This window comes from Silurus aristotelis, assembly GCF_946808225.1.
Source record: "Silurus aristotelis genome assembly, chromosome: 4".
Taxonomy (NCBI): domain Eukaryota; kingdom Metazoa; phylum Chordata; class Actinopteri; order Siluriformes; family Siluridae; genus Silurus; species Silurus aristotelis.
The window spans coordinates 9,131,920-9,156,093 of NC_139577.1; the positions used below are offsets into that span (position 1 = coordinate 9,131,920).

At 38.9% G+C, this 24,174-nt stretch overlaps 1 protein-coding gene across 1 annotated transcript in view; it reads right to left on the reverse strand.

Moving 5' to 3' along the window:
* b3galnt2 (beta-1,3-N-acetylgalactosaminyltransferase 2) overlaps nucleotides 1-24,174 on the reverse strand; it is a 32,961-nt gene extending 8,787 nt beyond the window's left edge. Inside the window, exons 1-7 of the mRNA XM_083540020.1 lie at nucleotides 23,658-24,174; nucleotides 8,323-8,455; nucleotides 7,404-7,504; nucleotides 6,405-6,592; nucleotides 5,294-5,389; nucleotides 475-585; nucleotides 248-326 (exon numbers count right to left, since the gene is read on the reverse strand). Coding sequence (XP_083396146.1) covers nucleotides 248-326; nucleotides 475-585; nucleotides 5,294-5,389; nucleotides 6,405-6,592; nucleotides 7,404-7,504; nucleotides 8,323-8,455; nucleotides 23,658-23,766 — 817 coding nt within the window. The 5' untranslated portion in view covers nucleotides 23,767-24,174. The remainder of the gene's footprint in view (nucleotides 1-247; nucleotides 327-474; nucleotides 586-5,293; nucleotides 5,390-6,404; nucleotides 6,593-7,403; nucleotides 7,505-8,322; nucleotides 8,456-23,657) is intronic.

Genomic DNA, 24,174 nt, shown 5'->3' on the forward strand with positions numbered 1-24,174 from the left:
TGTGGTAAACAACAAAAGGTTTACGGTACATAATGTAAACCACTGCTAAGATTAGGGTACATTTTGATTACAGCTAAGTGACTTATGTGATTATTGGTCAAGGCCTTTAAAATAATCAAACAGCACCAAAAAAATACTAATGGAAGGTAAACAACTTCGCTAAAGTAAGTAAATTGCCATTTCAAATTAACTGAATGCAGCTGTCAAAAATATGGTCATTTCAAAAGAAGTGCAGAGAGGCATGTACCATAAATGGAGAAAATGAATCCTCCGGCTAGTCCAGGAAAGCCATGTGCACTTCTGTGAGGCAGGGTGCCGTCTTCTATCTGCAACATAAACAGGAGCTAAACAGGTGTCTAAACAGGTATATATATTAACAGATGATTATAGTGTTTCTTATACAAAAATGTGAAGATCATTTAGTCACGCAAAGCAACAAATGGATTCTCATTAAAAAAATAAAGATGTTCTTACAGGTCCTAACTTGATTACTCCTCCACCAGAGTTGAGCTGAACCTTAGACACATTGACTGTCATCAAGCCTGTTGGATCCTGGCTCTCCCATAACAGATTACCCTCAAAACCCTGCACACATTTGGCACTGTTGTTGAAAATCTTATGACAGCCTTTACTGAAAAAAGAAATCTAATCCTGTCTGTAAATCACCAAGGGCATTTTCTGTGTCAGTTGCTGAATAATAGTGTTCTATCTACTTCTGTTTTTTCTCCTACTATTGGAGTGCTTCTCTCCAATCTACTGACATGATTGGAAAGGAACACCAAAATGATTAAAAAGCCATTTCTTACCCAAACTAAACATATACAGTGCATTCCAAAAGTATTCAGATTCTGAATAAGAATACTTTATTGATCCCATAGGGAAATTGTTTGGTTACAGTTGTTTACAGGAAAAGATCAACCCAGCCATTAGGGGGGCACAAGCCAGTGTACTCTTAGTGCCGGTCCCAAGCCCGGGTAAATGGGGAGGGTTGCGTTAGGAAGGGCATCCAGCGTAAAACATGTGCCAAATCAAATATGCGGATCACAAATGAGAATTTCATACCGGATCGGTCGAGGCCCGGGTTAACAACGACCGCCACAGGTATCGTTAGCCGACAGGGTACCGGTGGAAATTGGGCTACTGTTGGCTGAAGGAGGAGAAGGAGAGGAGGAAGGCGTCTACAGAGACGGCAGGAAAAGGAGCAGTGTAGGAGAGTAGAGGTTCGGGTTGGTACTTTAAATGTTGGTACTATGACGGGTAAAGGGAGAGAGATAGCTGATATGATGGAGAGGAGAAAGGTAGATGTGTTGTGTGTTCAGGAGACCAAGTGGAAAGGGAGTAAGGCCAGGAACATTGGAGGTGGGTTTAAACTGTTTTATCATGGTGTGGATGGGAAGAGAAATGGTGTAGGGGTGATTCTGAAGGAAGCGTACAGTAAGAGTGTAGTGGAGGTGAAGAGAGTTTCTGATAGGGTGATGATCGTGAAGGTGGAAGTTGAAGGGATGATGATAAATGTCATCAGTGCCTATGCTCCACAAGTTGGCTGTGAGATGGAGGAGAAAGAAAGATTCTGGAGTGAATTAGATGAAGTGGTAGATGGTGTACCTAGGAAAGAACGATTGGTGATTGGGGCAGACTTTAATGGGCATGTAGGTGAAGGGAACAGAGGTGATGAGGAGGTGATGGGTAGGTATGGTTTTAAGGAGAGGAATGTGGAAGGGCAGATTGTGGTAGATTTTGCTAAAAGGATGGAAATGGCAGTGGTGAACACGTATTTTAAGAAGAAGGAGGATCATAGGGTGCCGTATAAGAGTGGAGGAAGGTGCACACAGGTGGATTATCTTCTGTGTAGGAGATGCAACCTGAAGGAGATTGGAGACTGTAAGGTGTTGGCGGGGGACAGTGTAGCTAGACAGCATCGGATGGTGGTCTGTAGGATGGTTTTGGAGGCGAAGAAGAAGAGGAGGAAAGTAAGGTTTGAAAGAAGAATAAGATGGTGGAAACTGAAGGAGGAAGAGTGTAGTGTGAGGTTCAGGGAAGAGGTCAGACAGGGGCTTGGTGGTGGTGAAGAGGTGCCGGATGATTGGGCAACTACTGCAGGAGTGATGAGGGAGGCAGCTAGAAAAGTACTTGGTGTGACATCTGGAAATAGAAAGCAAGACAAGGAGACGTGGTGGTGGAATGAGGAAGTGCAGGAGAGCATTAGGGGAAAGAGATTGGCAAAACAGAAGTGGGATCGACAGAGTGATGAGAAAAGTAGGCAGGAGTACAAGGAGATGCGGCAGCAGGTTAAAAGGGATGTGGCGAAAGCCAAGGAAAAGGCATATGAGGAACTGTATAAGAGGTTGGACACTAAGGAAGGAGAAAAGGATTTATACCGATTGGCCAAGCAGAGGGACCGAGCTGGGAAGGATGTACTGCAAGTTAGAGCAATAAAGGATGGAGAGGGAAATGTGTTGACTAGTGAGGAGAGTGTGTTGAGAAGATGGAGGGAGTATTTTGAGCAGCTGATGAATGAGGAAAATCAGAGAGAGAGAAGGTTGGAGGATGTGGAGTTGGTGAAGCAGGATGTAGATAGGATTAGTAAGGAGGAAGTGAGAGCAGCGATTAAGAGGATGAAGAATGGAAAATCGGTTGGACCAGATGACATACCGGTAGAAGCGTGGAGATGTTTAGGAGAGATGGCAGTGGAGTTTTTAACCAGATTGTTTAACAGGATTCTGGAAGGGGAGAGGATGCCTGAGGAATGGAGAAGGAGTGTGCTGGTACCGATCTTTAAGCATAAGGGAGATGTGCAGACCTGCAGTAACTACAGGGGAATTAAGTTGATCAGTCACACCATGAAGTTATGGGAAAGAGTAGTGGAAGCCAGGCTGAGAGAAGAGGTGACCATCTGTGAGCAACAGTATGGTTTCATGCCGAGGAAGAGCACCACAGATGCCTTATTTGCTTTGAGGATGTTGATGGAGAAGTATAGAGAAGGACAGAAGGAGCTGCATTGTGTATTTGTGGATTTAGAGAAAGCGTACGACAGGGTGCCGAGAGAGGAGTTGTGGTATTGTATGAGGAAGTCAGGTGTGTCAGAGAAGTATGTGAGGGTGGTGCAGGACATGTATGAGGACAGTGTGACGGCAGTAAAGTGTGGAATACGTACGACAGACTGGTTCAGGGTGAAGGTTGGACTGCATCAAGGATCGGCCCTGAGCCCTTTCCTGTTTGCAGTGGTGATGGACAGGTTGACGGACGAGGTCAGACAGGAGTCTCCCTGGACTATGATGTTTGCAGATGATATTGTGATTTGTGGTGAGAGTAGAGAGCAGGTTGAGAAGAGCCTGGAGAGGTGGAGATATGCGCTGGAGAGAAGGGGAATGAAAGTCAGTAGGAGTAAGACAGAGTACATGTGTGTGAATGAGAGGGAGGGCAGTGGAGTGATGCGGTTGCAGGGAGAAGAGCTGGAGAAGGTGGAGGAGTTCAGGTACCTGGGGTCAACAGTGCAAAGTAATGGAGAGTGTGTTAGGGAAGTAAAGAAAAGAGTGCAGGCAGGGTGGAGTGGGTGGAGAAGAGTGACAGGAGTGATTTGTGATAGAAGAGTATCTGCAAGAATGAAAGGGAAAGTTTATAGGACTGTGGTGAGACCTGCGATGTTGTATGGATTAGAGACAGTGGCATTGAGTAAAAAACAGGAGGTGGAGCTGGAGGTAGCAGAGCTGAAGATGTTGAGGTTTTCGTTGGGAGTGACGAGGATGGACAAGATTAGAAATGAGTTTATTAGAGGGACAACACATGTAGGATGTTTTGGTGACAAGGTGAGGGAGGCGAGATTGAGATGGTTTGGACATGTGCAGAGAAGGGACATGAATTATATTGGTAGAAAAATGCTGAAGATGGAGCCACCAGGTAGGAGGAAAAGAGGAAGGCCAAGGAGGAGGTTCATGGATGTGGTGAGGGAAGACATGCAGGTAGTTGGTGTAAAAGAGGCAGATACAGAGGACAGGGTGGTATGGAGACGGATGATCCGCTGTGGCGACCCCTAATGGGAGCAGCCGAAAGAAGAAGAAGAAGAAGTTTACAGGAAAAGATCCAAGTCAAGTTTTAAGTAAAAACAAGAAAATATAAATAAATATACATATTAAAGTATATATTTAATCAAATAAAATATGCAGCAGCATGAAATGAAATTTGTAGCAGCATTGAAAAACAAAAGGCAGCCTACAAAAGTCAGACTACAATAATAGTTTGAAAAGTTATTGCAGATGTCACTAATTATTGCACATAATTGCACAATATATTCACAATATACAGTATACGTGTGGCATGAAAATATATAAATATAACTATAACTTTATTATCTATATCGTATAACATCTTCATCCCAACCCTGATCAGCCTCCCAGTCATAACTTTTATAATTGAGGCCAAAAAGTTCAATCTTGGTTTCATGAGACCAGAATATTTAGTTCCACACAGAGTTATTTAGGTGTCTAACTCCAAGTGGGCTTTCATAGATTTTGCATTCAGGAAATTCTTCTGTCTAGCAACTCTACCATAAAGCCCACATTAGCTCAGAGAGCAGCAGTTAAGGTTGTCCATCTGGAACTTTGTCCTATCTTCACACAGGATCTCTGGTGCTTAGTCGAATTGACCACTGTGCAGGCCACTGTGCCCTTGGGAATCTACAGTGCAGCAGAGACCTTTTGTAGCCTTCCCCAGATCTGTGCCTTGCAATAATCCTGTCTCTGAGCTCTGCAGGCAGTTCTTTTTGACCTAATGGCTGGGTTTTTCTCGGATATGCATTATTAGCTGTGAGGCCTTCTAAAGGATGGGTCAAAAGTAACTAGGCATTGAAAATTGGTAATAAAGTCCATATGTTTATTACAAATTTATTGGAACAAATTGTACATGTACTATTTTTTTTTTTTTACATAGGAAAGCGAAGCAAATTTCAACAAAGGCACGGATGATCAGTGGTATATCCTTCTTTCTGCAAAAATATGAGAAAATGAGAACAAAACTCAAAGGGAATTCTTTCTTTTTTTCTTTTGGGGGACCCAGATCACGGTATTATAAATCATTACAGACTGCAGCTGTAGAATAATAAGTTAAAGAGCATACTATGAAATGGAGCCCTGGGATAAGCAAAGGTTAATGTTTAGTAAAGTAAAGTGCAGTATAGAGGCAAAATTATACCCAGAATTTTCTTTGATATAACTAACATTCAGTGCAATAACTGTAGAGAAAATAAACTATTGTTATTGCCTTATAACACTGTTATACTGTATATTAATTGCCCTACCTTTGGCAAAACAAACTGTTCCACAGCTTTATACCAGATCCCTTCCACATACACACCTGGACTCAGGACAGTAAGGTGAGCAGTCACAACTGGTTCCTGTACAGAATAATTCACACACACACACACACAGACACACATACAGAGCTCAATCTAATAGTAATAGTTTCAATAGTTACTACTGAATTTGACTAAAGGTCATAACACAGAATTTCTAACCTTTAAATAGAAAACCGAAAGAAAATGTCCCAGTTAAAATCTATAAACTTGGCAAGCTAAGGTGACAACATAGCTTACACTTTTAACTGTAATAAATCAGCATTACTCATCACAGTTAGCTGGCCAGCTTTTTTCTAACAAAAGATGAGCATGGAGATGTTCATGGTTATTTTCCACTTTTTTAGCTTGAAAGCACAAAATGAAATAACTTAGAATTCAAAATCTGGAGGCAAGTGGAATGCTGTATTAAACTAAGCAAGTTATAGGTCTGTTACCATCAGAGCACATAATGGTTTAAGGACAGAGTAATTAAAGAAGTAAACACTTCCTCAGAAATGTTACAATTAATCTGCAGAACAGCAATGACCACTAATCATACTATCCAAATGAAGATTATAATAAACTGCATTATATATAATTAGTTCATTAGGATAATTGGAGTAATATTGTTAGGGAAGTAAAAGTATAGGAACAGATTAATTATAAATACAATTTTATTAACTAACTTCATATTTAGTTACATATCACTTGCTTGCAAAATGCATAAACTTGCTGATACACCGACATCCTCAAACTGTTGCATTCTTCTTTTCCTTTTCTCTTCCTTCTCCCACAAATTCTAACAGCTGATGTGTTGAGGTGTTTCCCTTAAATTTCCTCTTTAGGTGGTAAAATCCAGGGGTTATGTCTGGTGACTGAATCTAAAGCTCAGATAATAATGTAGTGACCCACCACATATAATTACACCTTGTTACTATAAATTATAAACTAAAGTCAGTATTGCTGCTTTGGACCAAACAGAATTCGAGAATCTCCATACTCATATAGGTAATTTAATCACCCCAAAAAGGCTGAATGTTCATTAATTTAATTACCTAATGATGTTTTTTTTTACCTTTTGGTCTACTGGGAATAACTTTACTGTGACACTGCCCCTGAAATCCTTCTGTGGGCCACTGGGAAACACCCCCAGATGTGTAATCACTATAGGGTGGAGGACCTTAAAATCCAAACATATGGCTGAGACATCAGATGGCACCAAAGCACCAGGCTTGCTTAGGACACTCACATCCTGCACAGCCCCTGCACGAAATAAGGTAAATAAGGTGTAAAGCCTGCTGCTGGACAATAAATAGTTAGTTCTTATTAAGAATTAAACAAAATGCATGCAAATACATAACAATTAAGCCTTTTGCTACATTCTAACTACAACACTTTAATAAGCAAAGCTTCATGAAGAGCAGTGGGATTTAGAGACTAGGTCTAAAGGTCTAAATGAGCACTGAACTATCTCAATTAAACCATCAAAATCAATGTGAAACTATGTTGTTGAGAGAGAAGCAAAACCTTCATGTTGAAGAAGAAAAGATGCACTAATTAAAAATCTGTAACGATTGGATTGACAGCAATCAAGAAATATTTCAGTATGGCAATGAAACAAACAGGTCATGAAAATAATTACTGTATTAGGATAGAGAAAGATAATATACAAAGCTCACACAGATTTGGCATTAAAATAATCATTCATTCATCATAATTCAGATGAATTTGCAAGATGCATTTTTTGGCTTTAGCTGCTATAACATTAATGATAACAGAAATAAATGTGCTTTGTAGACAGTATAAATTATAAATGCATAACATTTTTTGTTGTGTTTTTACAGCAAAATTAACAAATGCACAACAAAGTGTTTAGTAAAGCAGTATGAAAACCAAAGCGTTCAAGATGAGCACATTTATTTTTGTCGCTTCCAAATGTCTTGCAACAGAATAGCATGGATAGGGTCAGCACATTGATGTTTCGCACTATTTTCCACTTTTCACACAACATACATGCTGCTATATGCTGTTTTATGTCAGTCTCTGGGCTTTCTTATGATGTGGTATGCTTTACCTGGTTCTGTGAGGTTCAGCTGGGTGCAGGAATATGGGTCTTCCCGATCTTCTTCAGGTATTGCACAGCCATGTTTACCAATGATAAATTTCACCAGCACCCTTTAAAATAATGCAAAAGTATAAACTGTGGATACAGCCTTGCTTTAAACTAGAGGTCGACTGAGTCATCGTTTTTTCCAATTAATCAGCCCCAATAGTTGATTGCTGGAACTATTGGCTATCCATAGTTTTTCTAGGTTTTCATCTGTTGCTGGAGCAGTTGAGAAGGTTTGCTGTCATTATACAATACGAGAGTGGCACCTAGAGATGAATTGTGCTCTAAAGCCATGTGCTGTTTATTTTGAGACACATTTTTTCACAATTTTGTTGTCATTTGAGGTGTCTTTTTAATTCATTTTGGATGGAACTGTCCATACTATTTTTATTTATTGTTTTTATTTTTAAATTTTTTATTCAGTATCCATGTATCGGTTGAATAATTGGTTATCGGCAAGTAGGATCCAACCTATCTATCGGTAAAATCCACTAATCGGTCGACCTCTATTTTATACCATTTTATGCTTAATCCTGTTACAAAGTGAACAAATGGATTAACAAATAATTAAAGCTTTAGTAGTATAAATACCTATAAGTATTAATAATGCATAGGAATTGACATGACATATAATCCAGTACTTAAATATCTACAATTTATGATAACTATACATACATTATTTATAAATAGAATTGTCGCTTATGGGATGGGTCTCTGACCACCACTTTGAAGTTAATTTACTTTTAAACAAACTTTGCTATCTGTTGAAGTTTATGGGCATGCCATTAGTCTGACAGTTAGCCCACTCAGTACCTAGCGAATTCGGTCCAAAAGCATATAAAACACAAAACCAGGGACAAGATGCAGGCAGAGACATACACACCGATTCCGGAAGTCAGGGTGGTCTCTGAGGTACCCCATCCATGTGGCTCTTATGGCCTTCCTCAGATCATGGTGATGCCTTGCAGATAAAACTCCAACCACAACTTCATACACCATCCTTCTGCTGCCATTCACTTTTGTAAAACACAGTTTTAGCAGAGATTTTAATAAAACATTCTGTTCTTACTCCTAAATTCTCTTATTGAGGTAAATGGATGTAAAATGTATTTTTTTTTTACAAATAATAACAATACTAGTATTAATAATTAACTAAAATAAAATTAATGTATAAAACAAAAAGGCTAAACAAACTTTACATTTAAGCATTTAAGGTTATAATGGTTAAAGATAGTACAGTAAAACCCCGTTGGACGAGCAGAATTCGTTCTTGAAAATTGCTCGTAGGTCCTTTTGCTTGTACGTTCGAACAAATTTTCCCCATAAGAATGAATGTAAAAGTGATTTAATTCTTTTCCGAGACCTCATTCGATCGCTTATTTCTGCAATTAAAAAGTATTTCTAGCCTATTTTAACAAACAAATACACCGCAAACTTCCGTACGGTAAACATAATTTAACACTTACCAATGTGGTAGCGGTTGATTGCGAGTTTAGACGCACACCACGCTCGTAACCTTTATGGTTTCCATGGTAATTCTATTTACTTTCGTTTTCACAGCACAATCACTGATTTTCTCGGAAAACATTTTTCAAGATTTCTAGTGAAATAAAAATATAACATTAAAAAAAGTTACGTTTTTGCTGGACTGAACAACGAGAGCAACCGAGTTATACGTCATCAGCTAAGTGACTGATGCGACCCTCGGCTGAAAGCGGGGAACCGGCAGTGTGGGTTTGCTTGTGCCTTCGAAATTTGCTGGTGAAATAGGGTAAAATTTTGCGAGTAAGGTCGCTCGTATCTTCGTACTATTAGTTGCTCGTACAATAGGGTATTTCTAGTTTACCAGTGCGATTTGACAATTACAAATTCTGAATAATTAAAGAATGAAACATCCAGCTTTTTTTTTTTTTGTTACCATTACAAGTAAACATTTAAGCTTTAGAAACTGACTGCTCAGAAGGACCAGTACTTTTAACCTCATTAAAAAAAACATGTCCCTATCTGGCTATTTTGCAATTATGTTAAGACATTATAAATGCATGATGCAAATGGAGACAGGTGCAACTGCTGATTAATTAACTACTAATCTACAGCATTCAGCAGATGGACACCCTTATCCAGAGCAACTTATTTAATTTATTTTATATAACTAAACAATTGAGGGTTAAAAAGCCCAGTAGTGGAAGCTTGGTGGTGCTGGAATCCAAACTCATGAACATCAGGATTTCAATATCTACGCAACTGAGACACCACTTTTTTTATTTTACTTATCGACAGTGCAAAACTAGGAAATACAAAAATATTATTATAAAACAAGATGAAAAAAAAAAAAAAAACGAGAACAAAACGCAAGAAAAACATCACAAGACGTGAGACCGCCGTGAGTGGTTATACAAGTGCTAAATAGCTGGGAGTGTAAATCAGGTGTGCCAGTCATGTGACATGGTTCAGGGAGGTACAGTGTCTGATAATCCATAATCCTGACACAACAATTTTGTGGAGCAAAGATGAACAGAGACATCTTCAGTAGGCCAGAGAGAGTGGAAGATAGTTATAGCTGATTCTGGAGCCTCCTCCTCAAATCCATTCCCTAAGTGGGTGCATGACATAAATCCACTCCCATTAGGCTCTAACCAAACTCTCTGTCCCCTGCTACTCTCATTAGCTGGTGGGTCCTCTGCAAGAGTGCAAAAAAAAATTTGCTGCATCTATTTTAGGTCCCACAAACTGCCATATAATAATTGGAAAGCAGATGCAAGTGCATCTTATTGATATTTATTTTAAAGGTTGGCATGAACACAAACAAGCACAACCATGAAACACACATAAAAGACCAAGAGGGTGTTGCAAAGTGAGTTGTGGGAATACTAATCATCATATTCCAGGATGGTCGACTGAGCCCCAGAAATGTCAGTGTTTTAAGTGAAAATCTGAAAAGAAAAAAAGGAGGGGGGGGGAGAAAGAAAAAAGGAGAGTTCATACAGTGGTGTTCAATAAAATTCAATAAATGTGCAAACTACTGCGAATAAGTGTTCTGTATTAAAATATTACAGTTCCGCAAATAAGTATTTTGATACACTGCTGATTTTTGCCGGAAAGATCTGTGGGTTTCATCGTAGGTACAACTCAACTGTGAGAGACAGAATCTAAAATAAAATCCAGAAAATCACATTAATTTTTAAATAATTAATTTCCATTCCATTGTATGAAATAAGTATTTGATCACCTACCAACCAGCAAGAATTCTGTCTCTTACAGACCTGTTAGTTTGTCTTTAAGAAGCCCTCCTATCCTCCACTCATTACCTGTAAAAAGACACCTGTCCACACACTCAATCAATCACACTCCAACCTCTCCACTATGGGCAAGACCAAAAAGCTGTCTAAGGACACTGCAGACAAAATTGTAAACCTGCACAAGGCTGGGATGGGTTACAGGACAATAGGCAAACAGCTTGGTGAGTAGGCAACAACTGTTGATGCAATTATTAGAAAATGTAAGAAATTCAAGATTGAAAACTGTCAATCTCTCTCGGACTGGGGATTCATGAAAGATCTTACCTCGTGGAGTATCAATGATCCTAAGAAGAGGGATCAGCCTAGAACTACACGGAAGGACCTGGTCAATGACCTGAAGAGAGCTGGGACCACAGTCTCAATGGTTACCATTAGTAACACTACACCGTCATGGATTAAAATCCTGCAGCGCGCGCAAGGTCCCCTTAAGGCAGCAAATGTCCAGACCTGTCTGAAGTTTGCCAAAGACCATTTGGATGATCCAGAGCAGGCATGGGAGAAGGTCATGTGTGTTTGGAGGAAGAAGAAGGATTAACACAATCCCAAGAACACCATCCTAACTGTGAATCATGGGGTGGAAACATCATGCTTTGAGGGTGCTTTTCTGCAAAGGGGACAGGAAGACTGCACCAAATTGAGGGGAGGATAGATGGGGCCATGTATCGCAAGATTTTGGGCAACAACCTCGTTCCTTCAGTAAGAGCATTAAAGATGGGTCATGGCTGGGTCTTCCAGCATGACAATGACCCCAAACACACAGCCAGGGCCAGTTTCCAGACCTGAACCCACTAGAAAATCTATGAAGGGAGCTGAAACTCTGTGTTGCCTAGCGACAGCCCCAAAACCTAAAAGATCCGGAGAAGACCTGTATGGAGAAGTGGGCCAAAATCCCTGCTGCAGTGTGTGCAAACCTAGTCAAGAATTACAGGAAACATCTTTCTTGAAGCTGCGTGCGCGCACACACACACACACACACACACACACACACACACACACACACACACACACACACACTTAAATCTATTCTTTTTTCACCATCATTAATGTATGGTAGGATTTCTTTGGGCTAAGGCTATACTACATGACTATTGTAACATTCTGCCTTTTAAGTGTTTAAACTTGAGCTTACCCACATTTATTTATTTTCTTTAATTTATATTTTCAGTGTGTCAATGGAAGCATGTATGCATAAAAACTGAAAATTTCCAGTTCAGGGTTCATGATGTGGTCTAAATTTAGTTTTTTAGTCACTAAGTGCTCTTGGTGTATAATACATTGAAACATGTAATCTGGAAATTCTGCATTCTTTTTTTTTTAATCTGGAAAAATATTGTCAGCTCTACAAGGCCTTCTCAGATCCAAACATAGCGGGAACGCAAACCGTGTCTGCAGAGTTGCTTTCTCAACAACAGTCATCTTTGTCTGTTTCAGATCAAAGTCATGAGTACTGTCTTTCTGCAGCATAATGTCAAGCAGCTCTTTCTTAATTGTACACTCTTCTGACACAAATCCTACAAATACTGTCAACTGTGGCTTATACTGAACATAGCAAAACTTATCCAATATATAAATGTGTTTCTACTGAGGTGTTAATTTATTGGGAAATTCCCAGGACACAGTACTTACTTTCTTTTCGGCTTCTCCCGTTAGGGGTCGCCACAGCGGATCCTCCGCACGTTTGATTTGGCACATGTTTTACGCTGGATGCCCTTCCTAACGCAACCCTCCCCAATTTATCCGGGCTTGGGACCGGCACTAAGAGTGGCTGGGGATGGTTCCCTGACCGGGAATCGAACCCGGGTCGCAGCGGTGGGAGCGCTGCATCTTAACCACTAGACCACCAGGGGACCCAGGACACAGTACTTAAAAGCCTTTAAATGCACCAAGGAAATCTGGCATATCGTTTATTTCACCAACAAAAAACAATCCTCCCATTAAGATAGTCTTGTTCTGTGCTCATCTTTTTATTTGTGCTTAGCTGTTTGCTTCCCTGACCCTTCCATGAGGATTCATACTAATGAACTTTACATCAATCAGTCAAAAAGCTAAAAAATATATATTCTAAACAATAATTATACTGAAAAGTGCGATACAATGTATGCTCCAGAGATCATCCCTTAAGACAGACCTGGGCATTTTACGGCCTGCGGGCCACATACCTGTTGGACATCCCTGTCCGGCCCGCGGTATGTCAGTCATAAACACAAATGAACAAGAATTTATGCTGTGCATGCAATACAACTGTGTTGCTTTTATTTTGAAAACCCATGACGTATTATTTATGTATGGTCGCACGTATCTTCGTATGTCTGCGACAGGTGATGCTAGCTAGCTACCTCTGGCCCCCAAAAATGTCGGCTCACATTAAAAAAAAGACTGCTAAATATTTCTTTACAGAAGTCAAAGGTAAAGCCGTGTGCTTAGTTTGTGGTACACAAGTCGCTGTGTTTAAGGATTACAATCTGAATCGCCACTACGTGACCAAACACGGTGAGAGATATAAGAGCTTATCTGACGAAGAGGGCGCAAAGGAGTCAGAGGCTTTGCTAGCCAAGCTGCAAACTCAACAAACGCTTCTTACAAAACTTTGCAAATCCAGATACATGATCCTCTATAACTGATGATCACCTCTCAGCTGTCCTTCGCATAGCCACCTCAGCCAGATTTCAGTGCACTTGTTCAAGCCCAAGACAGACCGGATTTTGCTTCACTGAACAAGTAAACTAAACTGAAAACATCAAAAGCACTTATTGCTTTTTTGTATAAAGTTGTTCAGTTGCTTATCTTTAACATACTCCAAAACACCTTTTTAGTATTTGTAAAGATTAACAAGTTAAAAATAAAATGAAACAGTGATGTTTTATTGTTTTAAACTTCATTACTTAAAATTAATATTGAGCAGAATTAATTTCAAGTTATCATTGGATCGGCCCTCCAACTCAGTTCAGATTTTTCATGTGGCCCCCTATAGAAATTTCTTGCCTAGCCTTGCCTTAGGACATGAATCTTGATCAACAGGTAATACTCCTTGCTGATGTTGGGCAGGTGAGATAAGCCTAATCAGCCCAGTGGTGGTGCTAGAGTTCAAGAGTTTACATTTTGGTCCATGAACAGTCAATTGAACCTTATGAACAGTGAGTCTTACTTAAAACTATTTTACAAAATTAAAAAGATTTACATTTATTAATGGCTTAATTTTAAAAGGTAAGAAGACTGGGCTAATGCATCTCCACAATTGTATGTGGTATTCCCAGTATGCAGAAGTGAGAACCTACCTGAAGTGGTCCAAGGAAGGACAAGTAGTGAGTGAGAAACTTGGGCCATGGGCACCCAAGGCTCAGTGATGCATAAGGGGAGCAGGGCTAGCCCATCTGGGTCACACTTACTAATGACCAACAGTAGCACAAATTGTAAAAAAAGGTTAACACTGACACACAGCTTACTGCATATGGTATGCTGACTCCTGTGCACCTCCCTAAGGATATATACTTATATGGGCACATGGCATCAAAATTGAGCCATAGATCAGTGTAGGAAGGTGCCCTGGTCTGATGAATCACGTGTGAACATGTGGACAGTTTGGTTGAATGCTCTACTATTGCATAATGCACATAAATAATTAATCATTGTTAAGTGGAAAAAAAAAAAAAAAAAAAACATAGATCATGATTAATTAATAACTGCATGGGTGTGTGTATGTCAGTTACATGTTTAAGAGATGGCATCTACCAAAAACATTGTTGCAAACTAAGTTCACCGCTTCATTGCAATGATATTTCCTAATGCAGTAGCTTCATTCAGCAGGATAACAAAATTACCTTGCACCAGAAACAAAGGAAAAAAAAAAATTTATGAAGAAGGAAAGCAAGGGCTCATGGTATAAAGCATTCCACATCATCTCTCAAACCTGACAGCAGTGTGATGCATGAGCATGTATGGATTCAAAGGAACTGGGTTTTTTGCTGATAATATAACAAAGGAGGAAGCGTAGTATTGGTGAAGTTCATGGATAACAGATTCAGGCAGTCACTGATTCAATATTGGCTCATTTTGGATTTCATGAGAGCTACACATTCCAGAAAAGTTGGGACAGGTAGCAATAAGAGGCCGGAAAATTTTTATGTACATATAAGGAACAGCTGAAGGACCAATTTGCAACTTATTCTGTCAATTGGCAACATGATTGGGTATAAAAAAAAAGCCTCTCAGAATGGCAGTGTCTCTCAGAAGTCGAGATGGGCAGAGGCAAAATTGGTGAAAAATAGTGGAGCAATATAAGAAAGGATTTTCTCAAAGAAAAATTGCAAAGAGATTAACGTTATCATCATCTTCAGTGCAAAATATAATCCAAAGTTTCAGAGAATCTGGAACAATCTCTGTGCGTATGGGTCAAGGCCAGAAAACCATACTGGATCCCCGTGATCTTCAGGCCTTAGATGGCACTGCATCACATACAGGAATGCCACTGTAATGGAAATCACAACATGGGCTCAGGAATACTTCCAGAAAACATTGTCGTTGAACACAATCCACTGTGCCATTCGCCGTTGCCCGCTAAAACTCTATAGGTCAAAATAGAAGCCATATCTAAACATGATCCAGAAGCGCAGGCGTTTTCTCTGGGCCAAGGCTTATTTAAAATGCACTGTGGCAAAGTGGAAAACTGTTCTGTGGTCAGACGAATCCAAATTTTAAGTTCTTTTTGGAAACTGGGACGCCATGTCATCCGGACTAAAGAGGAGAAGGACAACCCAAGTTGTTATCAGCGCTCAGTTCAGAAGCCTGTATCTCTGATGGTATGGGGTTGCATGAATGCGTGTGGCATGGGAAGCTTACACATCTGGAAAGGCACCATCAATGCTGAAAGGTATATCCAAGTTCTAGAACAACATATTTTCCCATCCAGAAGTCGTCTCTTTCAGGGAAGACCTTGCATTTTCTAACATGACAATGCCAGACCATATACTGCATCAGTTACAACATCATGGCTGCGTAGAAGAAGGATCCGGGTACTGAAATGGCCAGCCTGCAGTCCAGATCTTTCATCCATAGAGAACATTTGGCGCATCATAAAGAGAAAGATGTGACAAAGAAGACCTAAGACCTACAGTTGATCAACTAGAAGCCTGTATTAGACAAGAATGGGACAACATTTCTATTCCTAAACTTGAGCAACTTGTCTCCTCAGTCCCCAGACGTTTGCAGACTGTTATAAAAAAGAAGAGGGGATGCCACACAGTGGTAAACATGGCCTTGTCCCAACTTTTTTGAGATGTGTTGATGCCATGAAATTTTAAATTTTTTTCCCCCTTAAAATTATACATTTTCTCAGTTAAAACATTTGATATGTCATCTATGTTGTATTCTGAATAAAATATTGAAATTTTAAACTTCCACATCATTACATTCTGTTTTTATTCACAATTTGTACAGTGTCCCAACTTTTTTGGAATCGGGTTTGGAATGTTTGATAATTGTTTTTGTTTGTCTGATGACTTTTGAGCCTGTAATTTCATGGATGTAATCTGAAACATTTATTACAAATAACAGTTCAAAACAAACCACGTTCAAATTGCTTACAAAATGTTTTTACACTACTGCCGTTGTATTTAAAGGTCTTAACACATAAGCACTAAATGATTCCGTTGTAACTTTGCAAGGTGAATAAGAGATTAAACATCCTGATCTTAACCAGTTGCAGTTATAAATGTAGAAAAATATTAACTTATTGCTTTTGCAAACCAATATTAAATTGGCCACACTTTCAAACATTATTACACTCTTCAATTTCTCACTTTTGTTTTATGCTGTTTCTTTGCTTCTGTAACAGAAATTCATACAGCATGGGTTGCAAAAAGCCTGTGTACTCTTAGTGCCGATCACAAACCCAGAGAAATCGGGTGGAGGAGTCCAAGGACTGCACCACCTCAGAAACTTCTCTGACACACCTGACTTCCTCATACAATACCACGTCTCCTTTCTCGGCACCTTGTCGTACGCTTTCTCTAAATACACAAACACACAAAGCAATTCCTTCTGACCTTCTCTATACTTCTCCATCAACATTCTCACAGAAAATAATGTGTCTGTAGTGCTGTTTCTCGGGATGAAACCATACTGTTGCTCACAGATGGTCACCTCTTCTCTTAGCCTGGCTTCCACTACTCTTTCCAAGACTTTCTTTTTTAACTTTAACTTTTTAAGTTTTACCGTAATTTATGGACTATTAAGCGCACCCATATATAAGCCCCACCCACTGAATTTTACAAATATTTTTATTTTGAACATAAATAAGCCGCACCTGTCTATAAGCCGCAGTCTACACTGAATGAACTTTACACAGGCTTTAACGAAAGACACGTTACACACGGTGTAACGGGTGAAATATGTTGCGCTTCCTTTAGGAGCATAGCGGTATTTTGGGAATAGCCTGGCACTGCATTTTTCCAGTATTACTGCGTGTGTGCAAGACGAGGAATATGTCCTTATTATTTTCTGATGCTAATTTCTAAGTTTCTTTGACTAACCCGTAACGCTGTTGCCAAAAAAAACCCCAAAAGCACGAGTTTTGGAAACCCGTCTGTGCTTATATGATTTCTGTTGCAACTGGAGTTAGCGAGCTCTCCCTTCACCCTGACTCAACGCGTTACAACGGCTTGTATCTAAACAGTAGCCTACCAAGAAAGTCATTGTTCACGGTCTTTCTGCTTCCTTTCACAAGTATTTCTCTCTGGAGTTTATCTTTTGGCATCGTCGTGCGTTTAAAAATAAACTTTTTTCTCCCGATGCCGTGCAGCTCAGGACACAGGTGAGGTGCGTTTTTTCGTTTCCGTTCGGAAATTTCATTGGTCTTATGTCATGGGGTTCAGTTTTTTGGCTTGAAGTTTGTGAAACCGGGAAAAACCCAGGAAAAATTCATAAATAAGCCGCTTCGTTGTTTAAGCCGCAGGGTTCAAAACGTGGAAAAAAAGTTGCGGCTTATAGTCTGAAAAATACGGTAGTCATCGTGTGACTGATCAACTTTATTCCCCTATAGTTACTGCAGGTCTGCACACTCATCCTTTATTCCTCAGGCATCCTCTCACCTTCCAAAATCCCAACATCAACCTGGTTAAAACCTCTACTGCCATCTCTCCTAAACATCTCTATGCTTCTCCCGGTATGCCATTTGGTCCAACCGACTTTCCACTCTTCATCCTCTTAATATCTGCTCTCACTTCCTCTTTTCTAATCCTTTCCACTTCCTGCTTCTCCATCTCCACACCATCCAACCTTCTCTCTTATTTTCCTCATTCATCAGCTGCTTAAAATATTCCCTTTATCTTCTCAACACACTCTCCACAATAGTCAAAACATTTCCATCTCCATCCTTTATTGCTCTAACTTGCAGCACATCCTTCCCAGCTCGGTCCCTCTGCCTGGCCAATCGGTACAAATCCTTTTCTTCTTCCTTAGTGTAGAACTTCTCATACAGCTCCTCATATGCCTTTTGCCACATCCCTTCTTCACCTGCTGCCGCATCTCCTTGTACTCCTGCCTACTTTTCTCATCACTTTTTTTATTTGTTCAGGGTCATATTTCTAACTTGTATAATTTGGACAAGAGATATTTTTATGGAGATCTATTTATTTAAAGTTTAAGTTTATTTATTGTGGAATAATATTCCTGTTTATTTTTTATTCATATTTATGTTCAAAAAACATTGTTTTAGTGTGTTCAATAAATGTTTATCCTGTTCGGCCCGCGACCTAAAGTGTGATTTGAGTTTTGGCCCCCTGTGCAATTGAGTTTGACACCCCTGACATAGATAAATATCATTAATTATTAATAATAACATATAATTAAAGGTAAATTGAGCAAATTTGTTATTTCAGAATTGTGTATCAAACTGGTAGCCCTTCACATTAGTCGGTACCCAAGAAGTCGCTCTCTGTGTCAAAAAGGTTGGTGACCCCTGCCTTACAGTCTCCAATCTCCGTCAGGTTGCATCTTCTACATAGAACATAGTCCACCTGTGTGCACCTTTCTGCACTCTTATACGTAACCCTATGATCCTCCTTCAGGTGAGACCTGCGATGTTGTATGTTTCAGAGACAGTGGCATTGAGTAAAAGACACGAGGCGGAGCTGGGGGTAAAAGAGCTGAAGATTTTCAACGGGAGTGACGAGGATGGACAGTATAAGAAACAAGTTTTTTAGAGGCACAGAACATGTAGGTTGTTTTGGGGACAAGGTGAGGGAGGCGAGATTGAGATGGTTTGGACATGTGCAGAGGAGGAACATGGGGTAAATCGGTAGAAGAATGCTGAAGATGGAGCTTCCAGGAAGGGAGGTTCATGGATGTGGTGAGGGAAGACATGCAGGTAGTCGGTTTGGAAGAGGCAGATGTAGCAAACAGAAGGGTAAGGACACGGACGATCCGCTGTGGCAACCCCTAATAGGAGCAGCCGAAAGAAGAGGACTTCTAGATGCTTATATCTTCACAACTGAACAAATGTCTTTTTTTTCCAACAAAAATTATCAAAACAATGTTGCAAAAAAAAAATAAAAGATTATTTCAAGCATGGTTGTCAACTTGCCATCTGCATTTATCATTAAAACCAATACAAATGTTGATTTACACAAATTGCTTCACCTTGAAAACTCAAATGCTGTTTTTTCTTTAATGAAAGTAACAAACCAGCATGAGTGGAAGGAAAAATTCCCCATGCACTCCTCAACAAGCAGCCACTATAAGCTTTGAAATGTCAAAATTAAGGATAGTTAAATCAGCACAGTATGTGCCTTTTGCATTTTTTAAAACACACTTTTATACATAAATACCCTGAATCACCATTTTTTTTTTTAAATAAATGTTATAATAAGCAAAACATCAAATTATAAAAAATGACTGCACGTGTGCAGCGCTTCACAGAGCGGCATCAGGTAGATGCAAAACGCAAGGCTGATGCAGAGAAAATCAAAATGTCAAATGGGGAAAAAGAGGAGAGAGCAAGATGGAGAAGTCAGCTAATCACCCAGTTAAAAAAACAAAAAACAAAAGGTAATAGGGGAAAAAAAAAAAAGGAAATTTAATTAACATAAAATAGAATTCTTAACCTGATGTTTATCTACTTGAAGTTGAAATATTATTTACTAAATTATTTTTCAATGCAATCGATCAATAGCAATGGAACAGCACTGAACTTTAGAAAAGACAGAAAATCACTAAACGACAATAAAGGTAGTGATGTATAAAGGTTTGGAAACCGTTGGAACAGCTTTCTGTATAGAATCAATCAAAACTGATAAGAAATTAGATTGTTGTATACTTAGTAATTTGCAGTCGGTTCATTTCAATGAATTGAAGAAACACGTGGAGAAACATGTTGACAAAACAAGCCTAAATGATTCACGAATTGATTTGGTTCTCAAGTTCAATTCATTGATTCAACAATCCTGTCGCTGTTTAAGCTAATTTCTACATTTCTTTCTGGAGCTGCTGTTGTGTGAAACTTATTCTTCACTCTTATTACCTTATCATCACTTTGATCATCTTATTTTTCACTCATCATCACTGATTATATTAATCCAGACAGTGCTTCAGTTGTCTGTGCGCTAAATACCATACAATGGATTCAATTGCTTTACTGTATACACTGCATAATTTCATTTAATTTTATAAACTTTTTAAATGTAGTTTTTTATTGTGACTTACTGAATACACAATAAGTGTTAGGTTTATTAATAATGATTGCTGTTACATGTAGCAAAAAAAATCAGATAATTGGTAAATGGGGCCATGGGGCCCAGAGTACAAACTAGCCAGGGGGCCCAGAAACCCCAGTGGCACCCCGGACGCCACTGATGAAGACCCAGCTGAAAGCAAAATACCGCTGAATTCTTATGAAACAAACACCTGGCCATATTAAAGCATATTTAACTTTGACTTCAAGCTCAAGAAAAGCAACGGCTTTATTATACAGTGCAGGGCTAAAGTAACTCGAGTAGACTTTTTTTTTTTTTGCCAATCAGGCGGAGTCACCTCCTCTGTAGTGACAAAGCTTTACGCATTTAAAATGAAATTGGCTTCAATCAATATCATCGCATGGTATTAAACTAAGCCTCCGATCCCTGGAGAGAACTCTGTCTAACAATCAGCTCTGGAGGAGACCGAACAAGACAGATGAAGCAGAGGAGCCTCGTTTATGCACCAATAGCTTCAAACTTCAGGCCAACAACATGATTACCGGACAATGCAACCGAAATAGATGTTTATGAGAAATAAAGTCACAATTTTATTTTTATGTGGCGGAAAAAACGGAAAAGTTTTCAAAGTTTGGGATCATTTCAAAACTAAAACAAAGAAAACACCATATAGTGAGGTTTGTTTTTGTTTTTAAAAAGGGTAATCTTCATTTATGATTTTTATTTATACATTTGTATTTGCATTTTGATGTCATATGACATGCACTTAATGGGTTTAGTTTTTACAGATATTCTTGTATGCAATTTAAGCAATAAAATGTAAAATTGTTTAAAAAGGAAACATATTGCTTGTTCATTTTAAGAGACCTGTCTTCTTTTCTCTTGTACATGTAGTGTTGCTCTTCTTTTTAAAAAAAAGTACTTCTTACCTGATTACTCGATTGATCAATGGAATAATCGGTAGAATACTCGAACACTTAAATAATCGATAGCTACATCCCTGATGCAGTGTAAGCTGTGTTTGCCCAAGGCGACTGAACTGGAAGCTTATAAAAACTTACATTTGTCTCACATAATAGTCTTGGAGTGTAGTGTTTTTTGTTTGCTTTCTTTGGTACTAAATAAACAAAGCTTTTATTTTCTAATTTGTGTGAATGTTAAGGTTCAGTTGTCTGAAGCAGAGTTGTTTGAGGTATTTCTTCCTAGTGCGTTACCCATGAAGGCAGCAACTGTCAGGAGCAGAGCACAGTGCAGTGCAGGGACAAAGCCGGACAGCTACAGTGCCGAGCACAAGGAAAATATACTTATTTTAGGGAGATAAAATGGTTTTTTTGTTGTTGTTTCTGTCAACATGCTCAGTGCATCTCTATGATCATCCGTACAGGGAGAGTGCTGAGCACTGTGTGTTGCAGGTAATACACTGGCTAGGCATAAATACCTCATACAAGCCCACCACAAAACTTGCAAAAACAAATGCATTTTAATTTGTAAAGGTGTTCCTTGAAAATACACGGTTAAGCCAGCCGCACTTTGTTTAGTGTTGCGCGTCTAATTGTGCACTTACGGTATGGGTGGTGGGAGCGGTCAAAATATACATGTAAAGACGCTTCAGAAAGGGGTTTCTGTTATAAAAAGGACTCAGTGCATTTTTATCATGTTCCACATTCAAACACTCATTAAACATTTTTCTTTACAGGTTTGCTCAACTTTTCAAATTATTCTTATTTACAGTGTCCCCGTCTATGACTCTGTTAATTTTAAACTCATTTTACTGTGGAGTTTTTGAGAAAACTAAATGCAAAATCACTCCAGGCATCACTGCATTTTCAATCATGTTCCATATTCAAACACTCATAAAACAGTTTTCTTTATAGGTTTGCTCAATCTTTCAAATTATTCTTATTTACAGTGTCCCTGTCTATTATAGTCTTAAATTTAAAGTAATTTTAAATGTAAATTCTTTAAGAAAAGTAAAGGCAAAATCACTCAAAACCTCACTGCATTTTCAATCATGTTTCATATTCAAACACTCATAAAACATAATTCTTTATAGGTTTGCTCAATCTTTCACATAATTCTTATTTAGATTGTCTCCGTCTCTGTGTTTCTGTCTTTAGAGTGAATGTGGAACATGATTGAAAATGCAATGAGATTTAGAATGAATTTGCCTTTACTTTTTCTCAAAAACTGTACAGTGAAATTACTTGAAATGTTGCAGAATAATAGACAGGGACACCCTAAATAAGAATTATTTGAATCATTGAGCAAACCTATGAAGAAAAATGTTTTATGAGAGTTTGAATATGGAACATTATAAAAATGCACTGATGTTTAGAGTGATTTTGCATTTACTTTTCTTGAAAAATCCACAGTAAAATGACGACATTTTATAGAATAATAGACAGGGACACCCTAAATAAGAATTATTTAAAAGATTGAGCAAACCTATAAAGAAAAATGTTTAATGAGTGTTTGAATGTGGAACATGATTGAAAATGCATTCATGCTTGGAGTGATTTTGCCTTAACTTTTCTCCAAAACTGTACAGTAAAATGTGTTGAAATTTAAGAGTAAAAAAAAGGGACACTGTCAATAAGAATAATTTGAAAGATTGAGCAAACCTATAAAGAAAAATGTTTTATGAGTGTTTGACTATGGACAGTGTTTGAAAATGCAGTTATGTTCGGAGTGATTTTGTGAACTTTAAAGGAATAACAGACAGGGAGACCCTTATTAAGAATTATTTATAAAATTGAACAAACCTATAAAGGAAAATATGTTTGAGTGTTTGAATATGGAACATGATTGAAAATGCACCTGAGGTTTTGAGTGAGTTTGCCTTTACTTTTCTCTAAAATGACTTGAAATAAGAATAAGATTTATTTGAAAGATTGAGCAAACCTATAAAGAAAAATGTTTGAGTGTTAGAATGTGGAACATGATAAAAATGCACTGAGTCTTTTTTTATAACGGAGACGCCTTTCTGAAGCGTCTGTACATGTATTTTGACCGCTCCCACCACCCATACCGTAAGTGCACGATTAGACGCGCAACACTAAACAAAGTGCGGCTGGCTTAACCGTGTATTTTCAAGATGCGGCTGTCGTAAAAGCAGTGTTCCATCGACCACGTCATCACGTTTATGTTATGAAGCGGACAAAAGCGTGACTGTAATAAATATCGTATAATAACTAAGACTGGGAAGTGTGAAATCATTAAGGGTCAACTCCTACCTGCAGCCCTGATATCCGAGAAGAAATCAGTCTGGTCCTTCAGCCGCCACCACTCATGCACCAGCACCGCGATCACACACGGGAAGAGGATCAGTGCTAAGCTTCTCATGGACAAACTCAACAGAGATGCACAAGGAAATTAAAACGCAGCTCCCTTTGCACGTTAAGTTACAGATTGATCATATCTCAGGTCCATTGCGCACAAATGGCCATCCTCGACCAATAATAAAAATGACGCTACGCACTGATAAAGCTCGGATTTGGACTCGTTTACCTTGGAAGTAATTTTCCTCCGTGCATTCGAGCTAACCAGCTAATAATGACTGTCCATGTCAAAACAGCGTACTGTACTGTGAGGAATATATATTAAACAAGAGAATATGTTGACCGATCTAAAGACAATTTAAACACAAACCGCTACTTCCATGTGCGTCGCAACTGCACCCTGTGCAAATTCCACAAACCCGGAGACGGATCACTTGCGTGTCTTCACTCCGATTTGTCGTTGGATCACGTG